We start from the raw sequence: 26,400 nt of genomic DNA, 5'->3' as shown, positions 1-26,400 counted from the left end.
CAAAGAAACTGAGCAACTTTTGGGCTATACTCATATGCACATGTGGTTAGAAGAGATGATTAATGCATGGGTTTATTGGGAGATGAAGACAAAGCACCCCACAGATAGAGGTTATCCTGAAAGAGAATCAGTGTCAGCAGTTTACAGAAACCAATCTGGAGACATCACATCATGATGTGTCTGATGACTCGAAGAAAGAACCTCAGGGCATGATTAAAAAACACTGCCGCGACATATTTTTTGTATAAACCCCTCGACAATGTCATGTAGTCAATAAAATTATGGTGCATTTCAAGGGAAAATCTCATCTACGTGTCTATATTTCAGCAAAACCTCACATCCAAGTGATAGACGAAGTGGTTTTCTATATAATATTGATGTTTTTCAAGGCGCAGAAAATTCAGACAGAGAGAAACAGAAAACTATTTTACTTCGGTTTGACTGGTGAAACAAGGGAAGAGGAATCCACCACATAGGCACAGTGCAAACGAAAGACTGCAGTAGGATGGATGAACATTTTTTTCTTTTTTTTAAAGGAAAAGGGTCATGGGATTTTAGAGTAAACCAGGTCAACAATATCACTGTAAGATGTGACAACAAAGCTGTGAACCTGCTTTCTTCTTTCTAAACCAGTGGGAAATGTGAAACGCTGGGATCTAAAATCCAAAAACACATAATGGTCCCCAGACCAGCCACTGTTCATACATAGAGGTGTTTACTGTGCTGTCTGCACTCAACACTGGAGTTCAGCCTCACATCCGGAGACTGGTACATGTACATTTGCTGGAACACTGTCACAGTGTATGAAACCTCAACAGGAGAAACTGGAGCCCTGAATGAAGCCCATGACCCTGCAAGTGTTTCAGGTTTCTGCCGGCACCTCCGTCACAAGAATGAAAGGGCAAAATCAAGTGTGGCAGGTCACGGCCGTCTCCAGAAGTGGACACAGCTCCCTGTGAAAGGCCAGCGTTCCAAGCGTTCCTGTATGTACTTGATCATGAGGAAATGTTGGGTCTCTGTAAACACGATGTCAAAGACTCTAGACTCTTGAATGCCCTCTGATAACGTCGCTTATAATTTGGCCTTACGTAAATAAAATTGACTTGACTAGTGCGCCTCCTGATGTGAGAAACGGTGGCACTGAGCAGCGCCCAACATGGCAAACCTGACAGAGATGCAAGCACTGCACAGACAATCACTTCTCACATGTCCACTGGAGAAAATGTTGAGTCCATCTCTGGACCTAACAAGGACAGAAACTGTCTTAACGACGACCACAAGCCGCGTAAAAAAGGGATGCAAAGCCCCGCGGTTAAAGGCCAAACTCTAGTCTTCCCCTCTCGTGCGCCTCCTGATGTGAGAAAGGATGGCACCGACCACTGCCTAACATGGCAAACCTGACAGAGATGCAAGCACTGCACAGGCAATCACTTCTCAAAAGGTCTACTGTGAGAAATGTAAAGTTTCTGCCAGAGCGAGGACAGAGACAGCTTGTCTCTTAAGTAAACATTTCTCTGGTCGTATATCGTCATAAATTCCTGAACAATTAGAGATGACTCAAACATTTCTTTCATATTGTCAAAAGGACCAATAATAACCTATAATTGAAAATACTAGATGTTTCTTTAATCCTTTCGCAAAGGTATTCCAGACTGTGTGTTGTGGATAATGGAAATTTTTGTCCAAACAGTCAGATGGTGTCTGAGACCGACATTACGCTAACCAAAATGGATTTAAACATCAAGTCCAGCCATCTGCCAAGAACACATGAATGCATCTTGTTTTATCTGATATGTTTTAGATAGGCAAAGGAACCCATATGGTTTCATGTCAGAAACTTAAATTGTCAGAGACAGAGGCCAATTACTGGTCAAGTATTGTTTCAGAAATCAACCGGACAGAAGAAGCTGTTTTGCATTTCGCTGCATGTTGAGAGGAACTTGAATTATTAACAGTAGCTATAGCTTTTCCCTCCAGTGAACTTAGGCTTAACAGGGCGCAGTGTTAATTAAAAGGCAGTATACCACATACACTGCAGTGTTTGAAATCTAATCAACTGAGCCGACTTCACCTCTCCCTTAAAAAAAAAAAAAAAAAAATCACTAGCAGACCCTCAAGCTGAGTGTGAGAGGAAACGGAGGAATCCCAGGGTATTTATTTGTTCTCCAGTCAACAGAGAGGCTGCATGAAAAATGACTACACAGTACAAGACAAAGGAAGAAAAAAGATAGTGTCCTAATTGATTATTTTACGCTTATCTTTATCCACATACCAGTCCTCTTAAGGGAAGCGTGGTGTTAATAAAAGTTACATGAATGTCCAATTTTCCAAACATAAACTCAGGACAGTTTTACTACCTTGTCTGTTCAGCCGGTAGCAGCAACATTTATTCCTGTCATATTATCATAAGGGTCCAACACGAGAGAGAAAAGATTTATTATGCTGTTATTTTGGGGCAGTTGGCACTTAAGCTCGTCGACCAAGGACAAAAGATGACGGAGCTGACATAAAAGAAAAAAAAATGGGTGCGTGTGTGTGTCATTGGCTGCTCTGGTGTCGGGTGCAGTGCGGTGATTAGCCATGGGGGCGATGACGTGTGTCTTTTATGGATTACTCTTGTTAAATGATTCACAGCTGTATACATTGGCAAGATAATGTGTTCACAGTACAGGCCCGGTATTCATCATGGCTAATTCACTTAGGCCACTTGTGTTAAAACACATTTCTCTATAATGCATTGATTGTTGCATTGAAATCGTGCAGCAGGAAGCCATTGTTTCTTGTTCATAAAGAAGACAGCAGATTGGGGAGCCAACAGTGCTGCTGTTAGACTTGTGATAGCACCTCCTTCCTTCACAGCTTGTGCTGTACCTGTTGATCTTTCACCCTCACCTACCACCAGTGGAGGTGCGATGTCTTTCCAGGAGTGATTACTCTGTTGCCTGGAAGCTTTTGCCTGTATCCCAGGTGTGGGAAAGCTAATATGCCAGTTAATCCATGGTTTATGGTTCACTGGGCCCATTCCTGGATTTTCTGTGCCTCATTAATCCAGTTCTGGTACCTGTTACTTTCAGATGTGGCATTTCTATCCATTTGCTCACTCATGCCCTTCAAAAACTGAACTCAATGGTGAAAGATTTCTGCTTTTCTTAATGAATGAAATTAATATCTTGGTCGACCAAAACAAGGAGTTTAAAAACACGACCTTTAGGTTTCGAGGCTTTCTGTCATTTTTCAGTATTTTTTGGATATTTGGATGTCACATTAGCAAAACAACACATGCTTATAATCTTCTTTTTCTTCCCAACAAATATCTTTTGTTGTCATAAATTTACAGTTGACATTTTTAAAAATGGACTACGAGGAGTTTCAGAAAGCGAAGTGTTTTCACCTACATTTCCCATGGGCCTCTGCGCACACGGTGAAATTCTTGGACCGGCACAAGAAAGCGAAAACATTTGCCAAGAATGTTTTCATTAATCAAGAATGAAAGTCGGAGGTTCAAAGACGATCAGATACCGTTGTAGTTCCAACCATAAACGATGCCAACTAGCGATTCGGCGGCGTTATTCCCATAACCCGCCATGCAGCTTCCGGGAATCCAAAACTAGGAAATGCTGGGCGAGTCGACCACAAATAATAATATCAAAATAACTATAAAGACAAAACGATATACGGTATTTATTGAAAATGGACCCATTAACAAGTGGGTAACATAGATTCATCCACATTAATATGAGAGTCTGTTATAACCAAAAGCAAACTCCTCTGCGTCTCTTTAAAGTCGTATTGAAGCTTATGTTTCCATTGTAACGGTCCCTTCCTTTGGTCTTATGCTGCAGATGTGTTGCTGTGTGTGGAAGGTCATCTGAACGTCCTCTGTGTCACGCTGTGGTTGGCGTGCTGCTGTGACTGACACAGGTCACCACTGAGAGGCTTTTACTGCAGAGGCTATTCTGACAACACTTCACACTGAATGAGCGATGGGAGATTTTATGTAAACCAGTGAGTGTTTACTACGAAAAAGAAGGTGCACATTTACCTGCTTATTTATTAATTGAGAAAACCACTTCATCCTGATACGTGACACTATGCCTGTGAGTAATATGCACCGGCTCAATAGGAGGGAGTAAATTTACACCTGCTCATTGGCTGAAAAAAGGAGACATTTCTACTGGAGTCAGCATAAAAAAAAAAGAAAGGAGAGAAATCAAGTTGAAAGGAGGATAGCGATCAGGGATGAGAGGAGGGAACATGTGTCACCGAGACGGAAAACGATGAAGGGATAACACCGCTTGTCAAGGATGCCAGTAATGAGAAAGAGGAGGTTCAGTGTTTTCAGCTTTTTGTGCCACAAAAAGGACAGGAGTGCTGTGACATACGCTCCCCAGCCAGATGGGGATACATATGTTGGCTGTAAAAACCTGTATGTGCCCTTTACCTGTGGCTTCACGACCACTAAATCAAGGCAATTTAAACCGTGTAAAAAGAAGCACAACGACACTCTCGGGTTAAGAATTACATGGAGTGTGTCATTGGCCTGTGCAGCCAGCAGGATTTATGTGCAGACCTGTTACAATAAACTCAGTACAGTCCTATATGATATATTAGATTCTGTTTGCCCCCATCCCGCAGCTGTAATAACTCTGTATTCCTGGAAAATTGTAATGAGATTTTGAATTGGGAAGGGGGGGATGTCAGCTCCAACATCATCAGCTCTTTAGTTGTTTTTAATCTAGCCTTCCTGGGGCTCTATGGGAAATTATTTACCATATGAACTCGTCTATGAGTCCTGCCACCCTTCATGAAAAATAACAGCATCTTTTTAAGAAGTCAGCTTTTACAGCTCTCCATATCGCGGCGTGCACTGAAGCGTGCTTACAGTTATAAATGATCTCTTCATTGCTGCTGATGCTGGTGATTGCACCTTTGTACAGTAAACCCTGTAGATAGCAGCAGCTTTGCGTGCGACACCGACGGCCCGTGGCTTTCTTCTAGAAACACCTCAGAAAGTAGGCTGATGTCACAAAACGTTGCTATCACACATTTCAGATCATATCTTTGCGAGATAATTTCCTGCTGCTGCAGGGAGGGTGTTGTTCTATCCAGCACAATTCATTCGGTGCTGGGTTGTTTTTAAACATCTGTTTCCTTCTTAAAAATGTATGTCCTTTGTCACCATCACATGATTTCTTAAAATGGATCCGTTACTCAATATGAAATATGAAAATATCTAAGAATTAATTATAGTAACACCTTGATCTTGATTTAGATCTCCCTGTTGAGTCAAGTCTGTATTAAACTATGCGAACACTGAAATAATTGTTTAAAATGTTGGGATGGGGAGTCTGAACTTAGCTGACATGGCTCTCATTATTTCTGAAATAACATTTCTCCCATTTTCCTGCTTTATATGGACCTTAAAGCCTTTAAGATGACAGGTGAGGCTCCTGTTTGCAGTCTGAGCAGTCTGTGCACAGACATTCCTCTGGCCTCCCTCTGACCTTGGTTGTCATGGAAGTGAATTAAAGCTAGTTAAAGATCAAGGACAACAAGAGAGGCGAAAACTGTTAAAATCCAAGATCAAGTAAGGCAGAGGCTTTTACAGCGATGGACTGGGGAATTGAGACCGTGTGTGTGGGAGGAGTAGACAGGATGTGTGTGTGCTGAATGAAAAGAGGATGGACCAGACCAGTGTTGTTCAACTAAAGATGGAAGAATATGCAGTAAATGATGCTGTACGTTTAAAAACAGCTTGACATTTGAGTAGATTCATCTCACTTGTGGGACTTCTCAGTGGATGACAGAAATGTCATATGCACAGACACACACACACACACACACACACACGTACAGACACACACACACACGTACGCATAAACACACATTTCAATAACTTCACCAAACAAAACTTCTATGCGGAGCTGAGGCTGCAAAGCAATTATTGAGTCAACTTCCAGGAAGATAGCATCTTTTTGCTCCTTAACATCATCAAGTACAGAGTAAAGCACAGCAGTGTTAGACGATTTGTTGGTGGCAGCAGCTGGAAATTTACATTTTCCAATTGATTTTATTTTCCTCTGCTTGTTCCACTGTCTGAGCAGACTGTGCTGCACGTTAAACACCGTCTCCGACTTTTGGCTGCCAGTGGTGATCAATGGCCCGGGCCCCCAAGTGGCTTCCACCTCTTGTTCTGACTGGAAGTGTTAAACATATGCAGGGGAGGAAGTGCCGGCTGTGGCCGTTACTCCTGCTGACCAACTATTGAAAACCTTTTCCCCAGTTGAAAGGGCTTCAGCTTTGCTTTGAACACTAAAGCCGATGCAAATCTCTTGGCAACATCTGAAATTTGTAAGTTTGTTCTCGAGTCAATGCAGTGGATAGAAGCAGTCAGCACTCTTAAGTGTTGCTCCCAGCAGACACATGCTAACTTGGCATCTAGTGCAAACACGCATTAGGAAGTGTGTCCAGTGGAGGTGGTTCAGGCATTTTCTAAAAATGTCCCCCAGGTGCCTGACTTAGGAAGCGTGCCAGGCCCGGCCAACTGGGGGGAAAAACCCGGGGGGCCGACCCAGAACATGCTGGAGAGATTCCAGCCCAGCTGGCAGGGGATTGCCTGGGGATCCCACAGGAGAAGCTGGAGGAAGGTAGAGGAGAAAAACGTATTGATGGTGGAGTGAGAAATGTACAGCTCCAGCTCCAGTGGATATCGTGTATACACTGTATACGCTACAGCTTAGTGATGTCATATCAAACAAAACTAGCTGTTTTAAAGATGCATCGAGATTCTTAATGGGATGATGCTGAGTCGATGTTATGTCACATAAACAGTTTTTAAATTCAAATAATTCATTCAAGTGATGATTGATAATGTTGTTCACATACAGTGACAGAGATTTATTTTTATTTGAAGGAACAATGCCAAGATTTACTTTTCGTTTTTTAGAAATTAACAAGTGCACCTTTAAGTAGGCTAGGCCTTTTCTTTTTCTTTGGCTCTTCAGACTCCAAGGAAGCTTCTGTATTGTGGAAATGCATTTAAATGATATGTTCTATTTTATTTTACGTAAATAAAGTTATCATATTTACCTGACTATTTTTGTTTAACAATGAAAAAGCCATGTGTGGCAACATGGAAAATTGAGGATGTGATGCATCAAAATGGCATTGTATAATCGAAACGAACCAAATCGTAGACTGGCGAGTCATAATTGAATTTAATCGTGAGGCCAGTGCTAGCATGCTAATGGTAAGCAGGTGTCTAAAATGACAGGTCATGCTGAAACATCCGTAATTTTCATGCCATGCACCCGAACGTCAATGAAATATTCATAAGAAAATCAAAAATAAGGAAACCACATGGCAGCACAAGAGAATAAGTCAGGGGGAGCTAAAATCGCAGCATTTGGTACCATGAATGTTTGAGAGTCCATCTTACTTGTAGAGATATAGAGCTGCATGGCTAAAATTAACTTCTTTTGTTTTTATCGAGATATCACAGTCCTCAGTGGTTAAGGCATTTTGAAACCCACTCTATATACTTTTTAAATTTTAAAGTGCTTTCACATTTCATTACACTACTAGTTCTACTTTCCACAAATTCAAGTTTTCAGGGCAACTCCCCTCAAATTCTTAAAGCAAAGTGGATGAAAGAGGAAACAAGAGAAATTTTGTCCTAGTTGAGCGACTGTAGACGAGGCTCTTGTCCCTGGAGTCAGCCTAAGCTATTGTATGTTAGCAGATACGAGATTCCCGGCTCCCACACGCTCCCACCCTTTCTCTCCTGTACATATTATCTTCCCAACACAGGCAAGTGGAAGACAGAAGAAAGACGCAAACAAAGAGAAAATCAGTCATATTGTAAAGGCTTTCAGTGATACAAGGCACCCTTTGGTAACCGACAATATACTGCATAATGCGCTGCTGCATAACATTATCAATATACTGTGGGTAGACTTTGGGAGGATGTGAGTGGGAGGATCTGGCAGGGAAGATTAGTTGTGTTGTAAAGGTTAACTCATGCATGAATTCAAGCTAGGAATGTACTATTTACTAATCAAGAACATGCTAATTAGACTCCCTCTCCCATCGATGCCTTCTCCACCCATTGTGGGATTTAGTTAACAGGAAGATGGAATTAAATATTTGTTGCCACATATATAATAAATAAACCAGCTCCCCCATAAATGCAGTCAGGAAAAAGTCATCAGCTTCCAATATATCTTCTCCACAAAGCTCAGCACAGCCTCACTAATCTCCTCCATTCGATTTCAGTCGCCCCCAGCACTCGGCAACAAGATAGTTCAGTGAGTGCGTCTGGGCACTTTAGTGGTGGATGGATATCAGGATTCTTATCAGTCATCCGCGGCACACCCATCACTCCAGATGGGGTGACGCACACTTGGAGAGAGATGGGGGAATCGGGTGAGGGTGTTCACGCATTTCCTAAGGTGCTCACTTTGAGTTGAAGACGTATGAGCAGCAGCAGCAGCCAATTCTTTTTTCTTTTCTTTTTTTATAGATTAAAAGTTTGTTGGGACGGGAGTGAATCACAGAGTCTGTTTGTTTCTTCTCTCTCCTCTTTTTCACATTTCAACAGCGAGGCTCCAGACTGCCTCTCAATGGCACCGTCTCAACATTTGAGACAGTACAAGTAAATTTTTAATCTACTTGCACATGTGCAACCAGTAAATTTGCTGGGTATTCTTTTTAAAGGAGACATATTATGCCCCCATTCCACAAATTAAAATAGTTCCCAGGTGTCTTAAAGACATATCTGTGACATGCTTTGGTCAAAATACCCCAAGGATCAAACATCACAGCTCTTTTCATACTCTCAAAACAGCCCTGTTCAGAACAGCTGGTTTCAGTGCCCGTCCCTTTAAATGCAAATGAACCACTGCTTGCCCCGCCCCACCCCTTCTACCGGTCCCAGGTAGGGGTGGTATTATGCAAATTCGAAACCTAGTTACATCACTGGAAGACAACTGAGGGAACAGCTCATAAAACCACATGGATTTCAACCTAGGGAGCCTGCACATTACAGGGTTTTTTTTGTCAATTCTCACATTTTGGGGGCCAGAAGTTAAGAGAAACACCCAAATATATGTTAAAGAGCCTTATTTACATAATATGTCCCCTTTAACACTGATGAAACAAGGAAGAGGCGCCTCAAAGAATCAGGAATCTGTCATTACAGGTGTCAGGCCAATGTGTGTGAGGATCATGAATGAAAAGGAAATATGAATATTTGCTTTGCAAGTAGATTTACAGTGTGCACCCCTAAATTTTCTTCTTGCGCTACTAAAATTTGAAGTTAGAGGCCACTGTGCTCCTAGTAAAAAAATAAATGTTAGTCTGGAGCCCTTGACAATATTCACCTATAACACTGTCAGACTCAAGGTGGATGGAGCAGAGCCAGAGATACACATTCCTCTTTCTTGTCCAAATCTGGCACCTTCATTACCCAGAATGCAACTCAAAAAAGCAACTGTTCAGTTCAGAGTTTCAGGATGTGCTGGTAGTGACTAATGTCGTCTTAAGCCACATGCGTCATGCAGAGATAAGGAGGAGGAGGAGGAGACGAAGGTCTGGTGAGTTCACTTCTTTCTAACTCCAAACTCTTCAAGTCTGTCGTCCTCAGACTCTGTGACATCTTTGTGGGCTTTAATAAGATCGCCTGCTGCTCCCTCTGGAGCCACAAAAGACTTTATACAACCTGTCCCACATATGTAGTAGTAACACCCAACACCTATAAACACACACCCAGATTAAAATCAATGCATTTCCCTTTAACAAACAGCCTCTGCTTCAAGTACCACTGAAACACAAAACACAGTCTCAGCTTCTCGTAATGGCAATTATATCCTTTTTCCAGGGTGTAAACAGTTGATGCCGTGTTCATGTTACAAAATGAAGTCTGCCAGAAACGGGAGCTCGCATCGCATGCATTGGATTGGTCAAAGCAGCGCGTTGCCAGATGTCTCGCTCGCTGTGTTTCAGAGTTGAGGCAGGTTCAACTTTGTCCCCAGATAATTCTGTATATTCCTGCCAGAGCCCTCCTCACTGGCTCCCCCCCTGTTATGTATCTGAACTGGCTTCATCCAGACGCATGAGGGGGCTGAGTGTTTTCACACACAGCGCAGCATGGCCTCTGTTTGTTTAGGTGTGTGTCTGTGTTGGAGGGTCAAAGCTAATTTGATGCTCCCACCTCCTGCTAAAAAAGTGCAGCTTCGGCGGCGACGTCGTCACCACAAACTTTTCAAGAATCCAACCTTTTTGACTTCTATCAAATGAAGCAGCCTAAGCCCATTAGCTTAATGTGATCCCTCACTGTCTAATATCCCATCCCACCATCCTCCTTTAAATGGAAATACATCACATTAAGGAACTAATACCATTTCATGGGACCTTTAAGTCGACTGTAGCTACACTGTGCAGGTGACGGAGGAGAACAGTCACCAGCTAAAACCTCCGTTTGTCACTCAGGTCTTAATTGGTCAAGTTTTCCGGCGCTGACCTCTCCTCTGCCCCCCTCGGCGCTCTTTTCTTCAGCTCTGCCGTATGTTCACAGAGGATTTACTCAAACCTCTTCAAATATTCCACATCCAGGAGCCGCGGGATAAAACTACTGACCTCGCAAGTCAAACCAGTCACTGAATGAAACACACATTTGCGCACAACAGCACGCTTGAACTGTAACTTGGTCAATTATTCCTCCTCACTCAAGTCTATTTGCCGTCACTCTGTCAGCTCATGAAGCCCCTTCATCTCATAAACTGCTACGCCAGCAGCTCTCATCACCGCTCGCCTTTCCAGCTTCCCAGCTTCCCCGCTCGCTCGCTCCACCTTCCTCGGCGTGAGGCGGGCACCCGTGTGCACCCCTGCATGCGAGACCCACTACCACACACACCGCTACATCTCCTTCCCCCGGCCGAGCCAGCAATCCCTCACCTGTCAGGCTGGTTCAGCACGTTAACCTTGGACAAGAGCCAGCCCACTCACTCATTACTTGCCCGTTCCACTAACTCAGCCTGCTCAGCCCACACACATTTGTTCCCCACCAGCCCACAAAGTCTTTTCCCACTTGTTCTTACGCCAACAGTCACAACCCTGTACACATCCTGCACAGCAGAGTCTGGCCACTTCAAGGTCTGCAGCAGCATCCACGAAAATCAGTGAAAATCATCACACAAAACATCCTCAACAGTGACTATACATACAAACCAGAACGCAATAATAAATTGTACATTTCTGCACAGCTGAATATGTTTTGCAATCTTTGCTCTGTCTCTCATCTTTGAGAGAGGAAAGAGAAGGAGTACCTACACTTCATTTCAGCTGAAGAGCGTTGTAAATCCGGTGCCTTTAAGAAATGGGACTAAGCAATAATTAATTGAAGAGATGACTTCTACAGAACGTGGCCAATTAAGAAAGTTTTTTTTTTCTTTTCCAAGTGTGGCGTGTCTCTTCTTCAGAAAGAATTCAACCCCAGAAAAGTTCAAAGTCTGTTTGCACACAGGAAAAAGTTGTTTAATTGACCATATGCTCCAGGACACATAATCCCACTTTTATCCCCTGCGCTGGTGCTATCATATCAAATGTGAACATACTGCTGTGTTTACTGCAACGCTGCCTTATACCGTACTGCATCTGATAACCACACTAAAATATAACCTTTTGACACCAAACTTAAACCTTTTTATGCAATAATGATGCCCCAAAACTTTTACTTCAGAGACCGGGTGTAAATATTTACAACTGTGCCAACAAAAAAACAAAAACCTCTTCTATCTGTATCCCAGGCCAACCAGCCTTAGACCTAATGGAGCAGTGAGTAGTACACAGTGTTGAGCTGAGGTGCTGGTGGATGCTGCAGTGGGTTTCCTGTCACAAATAGTGAAGCATGAGTTGTCAGTTTAGCTGCTGTGAGATGTCAAACTTTGGTCAGTTTCTCTGACAGTGTGGACTTGATGCGAATAAACCAGTAAAAAATAAATAGTATAAAGGTTGAAGAAAAAACCCAGAGAAGTTTGCTTTCTCCCCGTAGCGTGAATATTTTTGAGATATATTTGTTGCCAGCAGAGCAGCAGATGATGCGTCAGTGTGACAAGCAGACTAGACACTGAGGAGTTGACAGATTAGTCCAACAGATCCTGGATTTGTCTGAGCCTCAGAAGTCAGTCAGTGGCACCAGCCTACAGTACTGACCACATCTCCTGTTGACTTCACAAGTCAAATAAATATAAAACTGTGCAGACAATTATCTCCCATTTCAAATCAGTGCTCACATATTGTCAAATTACAGGTCCTTTACGCCCACACAGGTGTTTCCAGCAATTATATTCAAACACCTGCTCAATTTGAATAAAAACTCTTCTGCAGACATTTTCTCTCATCATGTTAGGAAAAGAAAAGCCACAATGATGACATTATTCTTTAATCATACGAGACTCCAGACTGCAACCAAATGGTCATTACATGCATTTTCTTTTAAACTTTGACAGTATTTTTAGCTGTGTTTTGCCGTCTTGCATCTTGCAACGTCAACAATGGCAAAACAAACCATTGACGTTGTTCTGTTCCTCCTATAATTGTGTCATTTTGTGTGATTTAAGGTGTGCACCTGAATGTTCCGTCCATGCTCCTAAAATGTTCAGTAAAAGGCTCCACCGCTATGAGTAAAACAGTCTGGAGCCCTGATCATACATTATGGCCTAGTCTCATTATCAGTAATAGTCTCAGTGAGGCCACGGTGAGTCACCATACGGCAAAACCAGGACCTAGGAGCTGAATCACCTAAACCCGCCAGCAGTGAAAACTACCAGTCACGTACAGAAAATGTAGTAAGTTATCTTTGTCATTTTATTTGCAAACTAACAAAAAATAAAGAAAAACTTGAGTTTATTATATTTTACTGATCTGAGCTCTGGGGGCTTATCATCACAGCTTTCCGTGCTTGTCTCACACAATAACTGGTTAATACGTGCCACTCATCTCATGATCAAATACTCCAAATTCACTTTCAACCATGGAGCTTCAAACTTCACAGGGGCCGTGCAGGATAATGCAATCAGACAGCTTGACAGTTATTAAGAATGAACATGATCTATATGCTAAACTCATGACCAATATTAATATTTTACAAATGCAGGAAGATGAATTTAGCATACAACGAAACAAGAGTATAGTGGTGGGCTTTGTGTGGCATTGGGCTCGTCTTTACATCCTCTCTGTTTACACCTTTTCTGTTTATTATTCTCCCTGTGGCAAAATCCAGACAAACGTTTGACAAAGTCAGTTGTTGACGCAGATTGTTCTCTTCTGATGTGTTTTCTTTACGTGCAACTAGTCCAGGATTATCATAATGACTGCTCTGCCTTTCCTTATTTTCTTGTCTTGCATTGTATGCCTCTATTGAGACTGAATAATGAAGGGAACTGATGAAGTAAGACAAGTGGGCGGCATGATTATACAACCTATGTGTTTAAATAGAAGTGATTTCAAATTCAAAAGAAGGGAATGTCCCATTTCTTTGTCCCCCATCAGTGAATTTTAACAGCTGGCTGATCCTGGAAGAGGTTAGCGTGTGTGTGCGTGTGTGTGTGTGTGTGTGTCTGTGTGCAAGACAGAGAGTGCTTCGGTAAAACACGCAGATGCGACACAGCACACAAGCACAGTGTTTATGTGAAGTCGATATAATAGTGTGGAGCAGCCGTTAGAATGGTTTCTCGAGGACTAAAGGTTCCTCATTAATTTTTGAATCTCCACTGGTGCTGGCTGAGGGGCCACAGAGGGGTTTTTGTTTGATATATGATTCATGTTAAGTGAGATATTACCTATTGCAGTTAAACTAGTCCCAGGCATTTCCCCGAGCTTTTTGTGTTCTGAGTTTCCAGAGCGTCTGAGCTGCTCAGACATGCCCGCCTGTCACTTTTTGATAAGAAAACCTGATTGAAAAGCTAAGAATGAGCATGTCTTTCAAATTTTTCTGACATTGTTACATCTACATATTTTTGGCAGAGCTTAATTATACAGTCAGATACCTATTTGACAACCTGAATATATCAAACTGTGCCCTATTCAATGGGGGGCAAATCGTGAGCCGAGTTGTGAAAGAGCTCAGACTCAGAGGAGATAATGAACCTCAAACATATGACATCATCAGGATAATCATTAGTATGGTCTTTTTAATGGCCCTGCTTGATTTGACAACACGGTGAGTCACCTCTGAAACAGGCAAGTTTCATACTATGACAAACACTCTTCAAACTCATCTGCTGTCAAAAAATGTCGATATACTCATTTTTATTCATGCTTCTAGCCAGTTGCCTGCTTTTAATGTGAAGATGCTGCAGCAGGAGCCTGTTCTGTTCTCATGAACACAGTGTCAGAGGAGCAAATAGGAAACACGGTCACTTAATCAATTTCATACATTTGCACACAGTAATGCTGTGTTATATCGATGCATCATTCCCTGTCAATCCCACATGCATGAGAGTTTGAATCCAATGTGACAGTGACAATGAAAACTGAATGTGACTTACAGAGAAAAGGCTGAAAAATGTGCTGGATTTATGAAAATCTTGAGAATTTTATCTCCAACTCATCAACATAAAAAAGCTCTGTATACAAATATGGGCATATTTGAGGATATGAAGATAAACATGTGGCATTTTTAATGAATGTCAACCCTTCAGCATTTCTTGACACCACAACAAAATGTAATCTGACTAATTTGGGCAGCAGAACATCTTAAGTTTCTGGCACTAATTCTGCATTAAATACTTCATAATTAGTCTTCCCTGGAGGAAAAAGGCACTTTTTTCTTTCTTTCTTTCTTTGGGTCTCACGAATCCTCATGTCCTAGTTTATTATGCTGTAGACCACAGGAAACATTGCCATATAGAGGCAGTGATCTCTGAGCCCTGATGTTTAATTGATATTTATTTATAGCGTTTATATGCCCACATAATAGCCACTTAGCTCGGCTGAAACCATTCGCCCAAGTGTCTGCATGCTGTGCTGAACTCAGAACCACCCCAAACTCATAATAAGCACAATTGCATACATTGGAAGTAGTGACCTTCACCTAGAGAGTGTTTTAATGGATGTGGTTGTGGAGGAGATAGACTCATATGTTGAGTTGTTATTATAGGAGAGATTAAGCTACAGAAAGCTCTTCTAAGAGGCTGAGCAAAGAGAGATTTGCTGCTGAGAGCGCAGGCTTCCCTGTAAAGCAGCGTTCAGGGGAAATTTTAAGTTCCTCTTCAAACCTTAAATTTGTTAAAGCTTCGTCTTCACCGACCAGTAAAGCAGTGCATCTGTGATAGTGCATCAGGACATGGAGTGGTTGTTGATGGGGATTACGTGGATATTATAGGTCAGTTCCCTGGGGGATTTTAGTTTAATTAAGGATGGTACTCATTAACTCATCACCGTTCCACCTTCACTATAGTGGCCTTTTCATCTCTTCACAATATTGTTCTGCAGGGGATTGTGGGCCATGTAAATTAATAACCAGTGGCTGATAGCATATGATGAATTCTCTAACAAAACGCTGAAGAGTATTTCCGATTTGGGAAGGAATTCATTATCATAAATTGTAAAATCTGGAGGTTTCAGCCTGTGAAGACGAATATAACAAAACAAATACAGCCAGACGGCTATTATCCAAATATTGATTAAAACCCAAGGCTGATCACTGACATCAGATTTTCACTGTGAGAGAAATGTTAGAGGCAGAGAAACCAAAACGAATTGCACATCAGAAACATTAGACATTTAAATGTATATGACATATATAATGTATTAAAAATTGTTATTGTTTTAAATGAACTTCACCTCGGATCATGGTCCAAACGCAGAGAGGGATTCATTCCTATATAATTTATTTATTCTGAAAGCTGCAGTCAGTGTTTTCATTAATAAATAATTAAAGATGAAGTGTCAAAACACATGAAACAGCTTCAACCAAACAGAAGGCTTTCACACCACTCCACACTGAAGGCACGCCAGTCCCAGCGCTTCAGCTATGGATCAATAAATCAATGTTTTCATTACATTTTATGTGTTTTCTGTCTATTGAACCCATTTTCCTCTTCCTCCCATTTCTTCCTACAGGGCAGTAGTTGGGCACAGAGAGCCGCTGCCTGATGACAGTAAAGACAATATCACTATTTTCACCCGAATCCTCGACAGGCTGCTGGATGGATATGACAACAGGCTACGTCCTGGGCTCGGAGGTAAGCAACCTGGATGAATCAAATACAGAGACAGATTTCAGACTGCTCGCTGATTCACTGTTGTAAGACACAGAAAACTGAAAATTCACAAGTTTTTTTTCGAGGGTAATTTGACAAGAGTGCATCGGTGCTCTGGAAAACAACAGGAGGCGAGTTATTGTAGTTGGTTCCTCTTATCAAGATGGTCAGCGATCGCCGTTGCAGTAGTAGCAGCAGCTGTGACACACGACTCATGGAGGCAATTAAGGTACTTGAGGACTCATTCATCTCAGAGTCATAACTCAATTGAGTCTGAACACACAGACATGAAACAGATATTCTTAGATTCACAGTGATTCGCAGGCACATCACTATGTCCAATATCCATTTCAAATAGAAGACACCCCTTCAATCATAGCTTTATCACTGTCAGTAATATGATAAAATATAAACAATTATCCAGTAGACTGAAAAAACAAAGCATTAATCACTGACTCCATAGCAACACTACACTTTTGGTTAATGTTTCTCAGTATTATGTGACTTTGATTATCAACTAAATAGGCAATGTGAGCAAAAAAACACTTTAAAGAGACCCCGAGGAGTTTGCTTTTGGTTATAAAAGAGTCTCATATTAATGTGGATGACTATACATTATTTGTTAATGGGTCCATTTTCAATAAATATATTGTTTTGTCTTTATAGTTATCTTGATATTATTTAGTGGTGGACTCGCTCAGCATTTCCTAGTTTCGGTTTCCCGGCGGGTCAGGGGAATAACACGCCGGATCGCTAGTTCGTTTATGGTCGGAACTACGACGGTATCTAATCGTCTTCAAACCTCCGACTTTCATTCTGATTAATTAAAACATTCTTGGCAAATGCTTTCGCTTTCGTCTGTCCAAGAATTTCACCGTGCACGTGGAGGCTCATGGGAAATGTAGTGTGAAAACTCTTTGCTTTCCAGAACTCCTCATAGTCCCTTTAATGTAAACAGTCATCATATTACTCCATAAATATTATATAAGTGTGGGGGAGAATGGGGCACTGTTTAGCTCAATGGGTTGAGCAGGCGCCCCATAAACAGAGGCTATCACTGCAGCCGGCCCTGGTTCAAATCCCCTGGTGTGCCTTTTGCTGCATGTCTCTCTCTGCCTCTGTTTCCTGTCTATCTCTACTGTCCTGTCAATTAAAGGGAAAAAAGCTAAAAAAAATACTTATTAAAAAAAAAAGTGTGGGGGAGAGGACAGATCTGTCAGACGATGAAACTGCTGGCAGATTTGAGGGGAGGTGTTTATTCCAGAGACATGAATGAGTTTGGCTCATTACTGTAATGTAGTGTCACTGTCCTGGTGTTTGCTCTTTGTTAAGGCTTCATGGCCCCAATCCATCACACACTCATTTGCTCATTAGTTGTTTCAACTTCCAGTGGATATTTAGAGGCATGGTAACTCATACAGGCGACACACATCAAAACCAAGCTCACACTCCAAGTCAGGTCATGTTGCACAGCACTGTTATGGAAATCTGCCTTCCCTTGGGTGGAGGTCTTTGTTCAATCATGCCCAAATGGCAAATAAGCACACATTTCAGTGGAAATCCCTCTAATTGATGCCATTTCATCCAAATATTCCTCCCTCAAGGACAGCAAAACGCATAACAGCGAGCCCACATGCTCAAGCAGGCTTTGCCATTTCTCAGCCAGCCAGCTGGAATTGTCATTTCTGCTCGAGTGCTCGCTCCTAAAGCCACGAGCGAGGCTACCGGGCTGCAGCGCCACCAGGCCGGATGACCTGGACTCTGGGGCTGCACCCGGACCGAAGAGCCAGGCACAAGATGTTAATGTCACACTCTGCCTCTGTACAGACATTCCCATCTCCAAGGGCAACGAAATGGTGAGGCCTGCCCTGCACCAGTCGTAGCTCCCAGTCATGATGATGGTTTTTTCAAGTGCCGCACTGATTGTGTGGCGCAGTGAAAGCAAACAGGCTTTCCTCCTGATAATAGCAGCGCAGTGGGTTGTTTTGTGTTGCAAATGGCTCAAATGTTGTTCATAAAAACACATTATATTGGTTATAAATAGGCTGATTTTAATTTCTCATGCGAATAGCTCTAAGTGTACAATAAACCCTCCATGGTCCACCTGCAAAGAGACAACAGCAGTCTCAGCGCGGCCAGCCTGCTCAGTCAAAGTCAAGGGCTTCTGTCTGCACTCTGCAGAGGAACCAGACTACCAATCTTCCTCCTGTTGGCCACCCCCGTGCCCCACCACCCACAGTCCTGCAGAAAAAAAACAGCCATGTGGGACCGTCTCACACAAGCAGACTGCACAGAAACACCATTTAATTTCATTTTCAGCAGCATCTATTAGCTCTGCCCTATGCTCTGGTGCGTTGTCGTAAACAGAAAGGGGGCAACTCATTCTGCTCCCTCGTCTATGCCTGCCATGCAAACTGCTGACTCGTTGTTGTGATAATCACATATTTGTGAGTGCTATTTGTGTCGCTGAAATGATTAATGTGGAAGTGGATCTCCTCTCTCAGGGGAGCCCTTTTGCTTGAGGACCGCAGGCTTTCACCTGTGGGTGGTCGCTTAGATCTGGGACACAGTTAGAGCCGAGGATCTATTCACTTTTGGAGAAAAGCCTCATCACTCTCTCGTTGTTGCGCCCATGGGAGCAGCTATTTGTCTCGCCAGTGGCCCAAAAGCCTACTTTACACATTTGTGCCAGAGGAGTTGATTCAGCCCACATTGAAGAGGGCACATTTTGATCTGTCATGACTTTCATATCATGCCCTCCTTCATGCTGCATTAAGATCCTCTCTGAAGTATTTGGAAACAGTCACTCCACGTCTTTAAAACATGCGGCTTCCCTAACGTTCTGTATAATGATCAATTTGAACGTTGTCGTGGTGTCAAAAATCATCTATAAACCATTAAGACAGAACAAAAGCAATTAAGGGGCTCATAATAAAACGTAATGTGCAATGATACATGTAATTATAATTAACAGGAATATACAGAACAGAAAAGCCTCCTAACAGTCATGCTAGATTCATACTACAGCAGACTAAATCATGTCTGATGTGATTATAATGTGTGGATAGAAGTGTGTGATGGCAACAATGCGTGCCCATTATTTGAATAAAAAATACACATACTTGCATCCTTAATGCTGCACTGCTGCATTTTATTCCAGAGCCAGTAGTCCCTCAGGGACAGTTTAATGCTTTTGGGGCAGCCAAACTCAAATTATTTTGGGTCAAAGGGGGTGTCTTCTCTCAGTCTCCACAGATATAGACTCTGATTTTATGCTGTAGTGGACAAAACTAGCTTTAGCCAAACAAATGGTAATTTCACTGAACGAATGGTTTTCAAAAGCATCTGTGCATCTGTGAAGTTGCTCACAGCAACATTTTTGTCCCTGAATTGAGTTTGAAAAGCCTCTCCTGGGCCAAATGGTTGGGAGTGTTTGCTATAACCACTGCTGGCCATCAATGCTCCACTCTACACTTTTAGAAATGTCTGATACTGTAGGTCTAATGTTACGTTCCCAAAGCTGCAATCTGACAACAATGGCATTTAGTTTAGACTAAGTGATGCACAGACTCCCGAGAATCCAGGTATTAATCCAACCAGAAGGGCGCAGATCTTTTATTGAGTCTTTCTAAGTCTTCAGTTTTTCCTCAGTTTGAATTGATCCTCTAACCCTTGATTATGGCTGAATTTCTGTGTGAAGCCGCTTAGTTAAATGCCAACAGGCGAACTTCACCATCATGTACACAAACAATCAGCTTAACGAAGACGGAGCTGCGGCAAAGCTGTTCGTATACAGACTTGACTGTGATGTGCTCTGTTCCTGTTCTTGTCTCTTTCCTCAGAGAGTGTGACAGAAGTGAGGACAAACATCTACGTGACGAGTTTTGGGCCTGTGTCGGATACAGACATGGTGAGTATTACTTTCTTCCCTCCTCGCTGTGATCAGCACGGTGAGTCATCTGATCTGTGCAGGTTATTAGTCTTCGCTCTGCTGCACTTATTGTTTAAGTTTGACTGAAGTACTTGAGGAACATTTGTCACCTTTGATTCTGTAACCTCGTGAAATGTCTTTGCAGATTAGAGAGAATTTAATTTCAGACAGAATTGCACACATTTTAGAGTTAATAATCACAGCCACGTTCCTGCACTTCTTTATTTGCAGGGTTTGTTCGGATGTTACAGCTTCGGCACAGCTTGTTCATACCAGAAATATATGTCTCTTTTATTGGATATTGGATTTTGTCATCCTATCAGAACTGCAGCACAGCAACACTGAAGTTAACATCTGTGCAGTGGTTCTCAAAGTAGAGTCTGGGGACACTTGAGAGTCCCCTGCAAAAAGGGGACAATTTATTACCAGTGTAATTCCACTTATTTCCAGTACATTATCATGGAGCGATTATTGTGCATAGATGATTGAGAAAATAAAACAATTTCTACCATCATCTCAGGTGCAAGTAGTGGTTCTCCACTGAAGCACTAGGCAGGAGATGACTGAATAGTGTGATAACCAGCCAGCCCACCGCAGCAAACTGACTTCTTGCTTTTCACTTCTTGTTTCCACAGCCTGACAGATTACAGCTATTCTAAAACGATACTCTCTGCTGTACTCCACTTTCTGCATGAGGTGCTCCACCTGTATGCATTATACTGCCCCTGCACACTTCCTTCCTGCCTCCATTTTTCACCATTGTTGGTGCAAGTAATTAATTTTGGGGGGGTTATCTGGCTACTGGCACATTCTCCTCCACTTTTATGCATGCAACAATATGACTTCAGATGGCAAAACCTGGTGTCTATTCACCACTGAGCTGGAAAAAATATATTTATATTTTAATCTGACAGTATTGTTACTCATTTGGCAATATCTCAATTGGAGGAGGAATATGGACTTACTGTAATACAAATTTACTAGAGGTGGATCATCAAATCTAATCAAAAAATAATCATTACAAATATGCAGCTGCAGGCTTCAGCCATTAGTTTTTATTATTTTTTAATTAACCACTCAGAGCAGTCAAAGAAAAACAACTGTTGTAAGATTTATTTATTTTTTAAACCTAAAGTCAGCATCTACTTCAACCAAAAGCCATTTCAGAGAGTGCGGCTCCAAGTCAAGATGCTGTTTTTCTACACAGCCCGGCTCTGGAGCAATTTCATTACGAGCCCTGGATGACCTCCTTGAAACAGCAGATGCTAGAGACGGTTCGCGCTTTGTCTTGGGACCTTATACAGCGTTTGACATATTTGATCATGCAGCTTTAATTGACCGCCTTGAGCACTGGGTGGTTTCTATGGCTCAGCCCTGAGCAGGCTCGACAGTCTGGGTGACGTAGAGAGAGATTAGTGCTTTTTGGAGAACTGAGTTGAGGTTTTTTTTTTGTCTCACTGGGGAGCCTCTTCACATTGAGAGCATCAAATTCTCTGGAGCAGCCCATATTCAGGCTGTCAGACCAAACTTTACATAAGTTGGTGAGGATCTCATGAGGATCTTTGTGGATTTCTGTGAAGACTACTGCAGTGAATAATAAAGGGCAAAGGGCTTTGGAAAGAGCCCCTTTCATTACAATATATCAGGTATTTCAAGTAATACAACTATATTGTACCTTTTTTCCTCATTTAAATACACTATGTGCTTGTACTGTTTCTCAATTTGTATTTTCACACAATGGTTAAGCGTAGTTAGAGATCATTATACTTTATTCAATTTACCTTTGCATATTAACTACTGAAATTCTCAACAGCCACTGATCCAACCTGCAAAAAGCCAGACTTTGTAACATTGGTCTTTTATGATAGTCATTGTTTAGTTTCTGTAGTCGTAATGAAGGTTGTTTATCTATATGTATTGCTTGTGAGATGTCTGAATTCAATGCAGAAACACAAATCCTTTAGGTTTAGCTTCAACCTCTCTGCCACTGCAGAGAGAGTACACTGACCACAGTATGTTCAACTTGCTTTGTGAGACAATGTTTGCTCTCTCACTTTATCACAATAGACAGTGCTTTATCTTTTTCAGCAGATATCACCTTTGGGGTCTCTCAGGGCTCAATTCTAGCCCCAATCTTTTATTCTCTTCACATGCTCCACTTGGCAACATCATGAATCAGTGGAAACGGCACAGAGCACAGTCAGTGGCACATGTTATGGGCTGCACAGGCCACAGAAACCCACTTGTGGTAATGTTTCGATGGCAGCCAGAGTTACTGGGTTCAGAGCAGAGCAGGTCTTTTCTGTTTCAAAGGCAAAACACCTGTTTTCAACACACTCACACCGTCATCGTGTAATCAGTGTATGGACTCTGGTTGCCAATTCTTTGACTGTGTGGGAACATTGACTATTGTTACATTTCTGCATTGCCCGCCTGGTCAATTTTAGATTTGATGTCAGGATCACACTGGCGCAGCTCATTCTGGCCTCAGGTTAAACTGCATTTTCCTGCTCTGCATGCACAAATTGCACATTAACACCTAATCTTTCAAGGCTGCTTAGGTCCTCAAATGATGACCATGTTATAATCTTTAGGAAGGAAGCATCAAACTATGAAACAGATGCTCCCTTAACCATATTGAAGCCAAGCAATTCATTCTCAGGACACTTTATTTTAATAATACTAACAGCCAAACATTGAGGATTAACCTGAAAGCAGAGGAAGCTCAATTATCCATCTCTTGTCTCTCTTACCTATTTTTATTCCTTTCACGAGAATCTTTATTGTTTTGCGAATCATTTGTCGGCTCACAGGTTACTTTGGAAACCACCAATTTAGTAAAACCTGCCGATCTGTGACTGGCTGTCTATAACAGTCCCCGTGTTGACACTGTCCAGTTCAGTTCAAGATTCTTTGTGTAATTCAGGTCAACTGTAATGACGATTCACTGCTCAGTTGTCTTACACATATAATTTTCTCCCACTCAATTCTACCTTCACAAAAGGTACTGTAGAATTTGCAGCACAGCTATTGTATGGGATTACAGATTAGCACCAGGAGCTTTGGGGCCCTTTAAATGGAGGAGGCAATGAGAGGACAAGACCAACGATTATACAGTATAATGAGCCAATGTGAATAGTAGGCTGCACAAAATAAGTAGGTCTTGACTCTGGGCTTTAATAATGAACTGTCTGAATTGCTGAAGTTGGTGCCCATTTCCAAAAGGGCTTCTAAGAGCGAGTGGTTAGGAGTTTAGATAATAACGAGGACTGTTACATCCAGCGAGCCAGACCAGGTTTGTAGCCTACATGTAGTAAATGTGTGATGTGCTGAAGGACGAGTTATTTTCATTTTAAAGTCGATATGGGTTTCGAAGACACTCTCGAGTTCGGGTACTCGGAACCAATGACTGCAAATCTTCAGTAGGTCAGGGTCGCGCGATCATGTTTTCTGGTTCATGAGTTTCCAGGCTACTGAGTTCAGAATGAGTCGGATGTGTTATTCGAGTGTGTGGAGTGGGACAGCCTCGGAGTATTGAGCCCTGCAGTAAACAGTTCTGGGAAACAAAAGCATGGAGCCGTTTTCTAGGTCAGTTAAAGGATAGGAAATGACTAATCCTGGAGGTATTTCAGAGGTGGAAAGAAGCTTTTTCAGAGACTTCCTTGATGTGTTCACCAAAGGATAGTTCTGTTTTGGAGACAATTCAAGGGAGTTTAGAAGATTAGTCTAGGGGTAGCTATCTAGTCATTGAAAAAAGATCAGTTGTAAACTGCCAACAACATGGAAATGAACATGTTTTAACTATGCCTTTCATATGTTTTCATGTTGTAGTATCATCATTTTGTTAAAGCTAGTTGCTTTCCCCTACACTCCTTAAACAAGTTCTGCACCTCTTTAATAATATGATCATAGCTTTGCTTTGTACTGTACCCAATACAGTGCCCTGCTGGTTGAGTATATGTTGAGTATATGTGGGCTCAAACACTAAAGGGCAAAACGCTGTTATTTTATATACTGTAAAAATGAAAGTTGAGAAGTCAAAATCAGTGTCAACATTTGTTAAAGCTATGAAAGCTCATTCAACGCATTTGTTTTAGGGTCAACTGGTGGTGTTCACTTCATGAAATTGATTATTGATGAGTTATTTAATGTTTAGCATTACACAGGGCTAATGCCAGTGTCAATATTAGTTAGCTAAGGACGGTTTGCTGACAACCACTATTATAGGGCCAGCAGTTTGTCCAACACTTTTACTTCATTACAATGTATCCTGTGGGGGATGTCCCACTGTGAGGAAGCACAGGAGAAGAAAAAGCAGGGGAACATATACAGTCAGTAGGTTACTACTGTCTGGGTGTCTGCAAAGTTTTGTTGTCAAATCATCATTAGGATTCATCCTTTGGGAACAATTACTGTCTGTGCCTGAACAGCACAGCAATCAAACCAATAGTTGGGACCAAAGTGCTGACTGACTGGCATTGCCATCCCAAAAGTCATTCTGTTAACGTGGCCAAGAATGTGGAGCATTAAATGCTTGGAGAGACGATTAAAATTGAAACCTTCCTAGACAGAGCACGCTCTATACCCTAGGCATCTCATAGTTTATGTTGCGTACATCCAGTGGTCCAATTACCCATCTCTGTAACATCAAGTGTCCCAGAAATGTCTGCTCCTCATTCACCCCGAGGGCCGGTCGTTGAGCCTTCACTTAGACCCCAATACGCCACATCTGCCTTTAGTGTCCCACTATCACAACAGGAGGGAAGCTAACTGCATAATCGGAGTGAAATTCAAATATTAGGCCAATAACAAGGCTAACATTGTTCAGAGTTGTGTCCGGCCACGGCAGATTTCTGCAGTGTGTCACACAAAGACCCAGAATGTGGGTTGCTATAGTATCTTGATGCTGATCTCTGCTAAGTGGATGGGTGTGTTTCTCTACCTCCAGCTTCCCCTCTTCTCGCATCCTTTTGCCAATTTTTCCTCTGTCTTTTGTTACTGTCTCCCCCCTTTTCTCCCTCTCAGAAGGTCTGTGGAGTCACATCTCATCCACATGTATGCAGTGTCACGGCACATTTACCTGTCTCATGGTTTGACAGGTCTGTTCTGATGAAATGGGAAGCGATTTTAGGCTGTCACAGGTACTGTGCTGCAGCTTGCTCTGACAAAGATGTCAGTGATGGCCTGATCTCAGTGGAGGTTGCACATTCTCTGGGGGTAAACATTTCTGGAATATCTGAGGTTTTCACCAGACAGTTTTCACTGCATAAAATTCAGGAAACACAAACCTAGGAATGCCAGAGCCAGTTCAAGGTCTTCTGAACAGAACAGATGGAGGTTTGTGTGGCTAAAATTTCAAGGTGAACTCCTGGATTCAGCATCAATCACGTTGTCCTTGTTCAAAGACGTGCAAACCCAATTAAGCCCCCCTTTTCATGAGAACACACAGAATTTTAAATGTGTCTTCCCAGCACCTTTCCCATGAAAAAACTATACTTTTAAAATAGGGCTTGATTTTTTTTTTTTTTAACTCGCCATGCAGGTCATCATGTTCTCTAGTGTCACAGTATGAATCATGTGCAGGGCGGGAACAGCTTAAAAGCAGAGCAGGCACAGACTTTTTTGCACCCAAACACCCTATATTTTTTGTGAAAACAGCAGCCACAGGTTACAGGACTTGTTAAGATTTCAGTTTCCTGCAATCATGCTAGAATTGAGCAGAGGGAGGGGCCCACGCACATTTATTTCCTGACCTGGAACAACCTGTTGTGCACCTCTTTCAGCATGATGATTGTCAAGTGGATGACGCAACTGTAATAACACCCAACATAACACATTTACATTTGTTTTGCATAAAGTCGTATCTGCCACAGAACAAAATGTTCATTTTAGTGCCATTTATTTCATGATCCCTCTCATATACCATTATCTTCTAAAAATACATTCATGTAGTTAAAGGACAATTCCAGGCGAATTCAACTCGGGGGTGTATTTTCATATCATTTTAGGTCTAAAAGAAGGAATCTGAAGATTTTCAGTTTAATTGCTCCTGTTTTGCGGTAGTTGCGTCTGTCCCCGCATCGCCACGGCAGCAATGAATGGGAGTGGATGTAAGTTCCGCTGTTTAGCCTGTTTACAGCCCTCAAAGCCGCAATTTTTTTCCACAGACAGCGTCAGATGGCTACTCAAACATGCACCGAGAAGTTT

General features: G+C 42.1%; 1 protein-coding gene across 1 annotated transcript in view; it reads left to right on the top strand.

The window, feature by feature from the left end:
• gabra3 (gamma-aminobutyric acid type A receptor subunit alpha3) overlaps positions 1-26,400 on the top strand; it is a gene marked incomplete at its 3' end in the record, with an annotated part of 84,955 nt that overhangs the window by 33,371 nt on the left and 25,184 nt on the right. Inside the window, exons 3-4 of the mRNA XM_083986602.1 lie at positions 16,123-16,244; positions 20,105-20,172. Coding sequence (XP_083842728.1) covers positions 16,123-16,244; positions 20,105-20,172 — 190 coding nt within the window. The remainder of the gene's footprint in view (positions 1-16,122; positions 16,245-20,104; positions 20,173-26,400) is intronic.

The sequence above is a fragment of the Trachurus trachurus genome (genome assembly GCF_905171665.1).
Source record: "Trachurus trachurus genome assembly, chromosome: 14".
Classification (NCBI taxonomy): domain Eukaryota; kingdom Metazoa; phylum Chordata; class Actinopteri; order Carangiformes; family Carangidae; genus Trachurus; species Trachurus trachurus.
The sequence above is the reverse complement of the archived record's forward strand: the minus strand, read 5'-3'. Positions and strand labels throughout refer to the sequence as shown.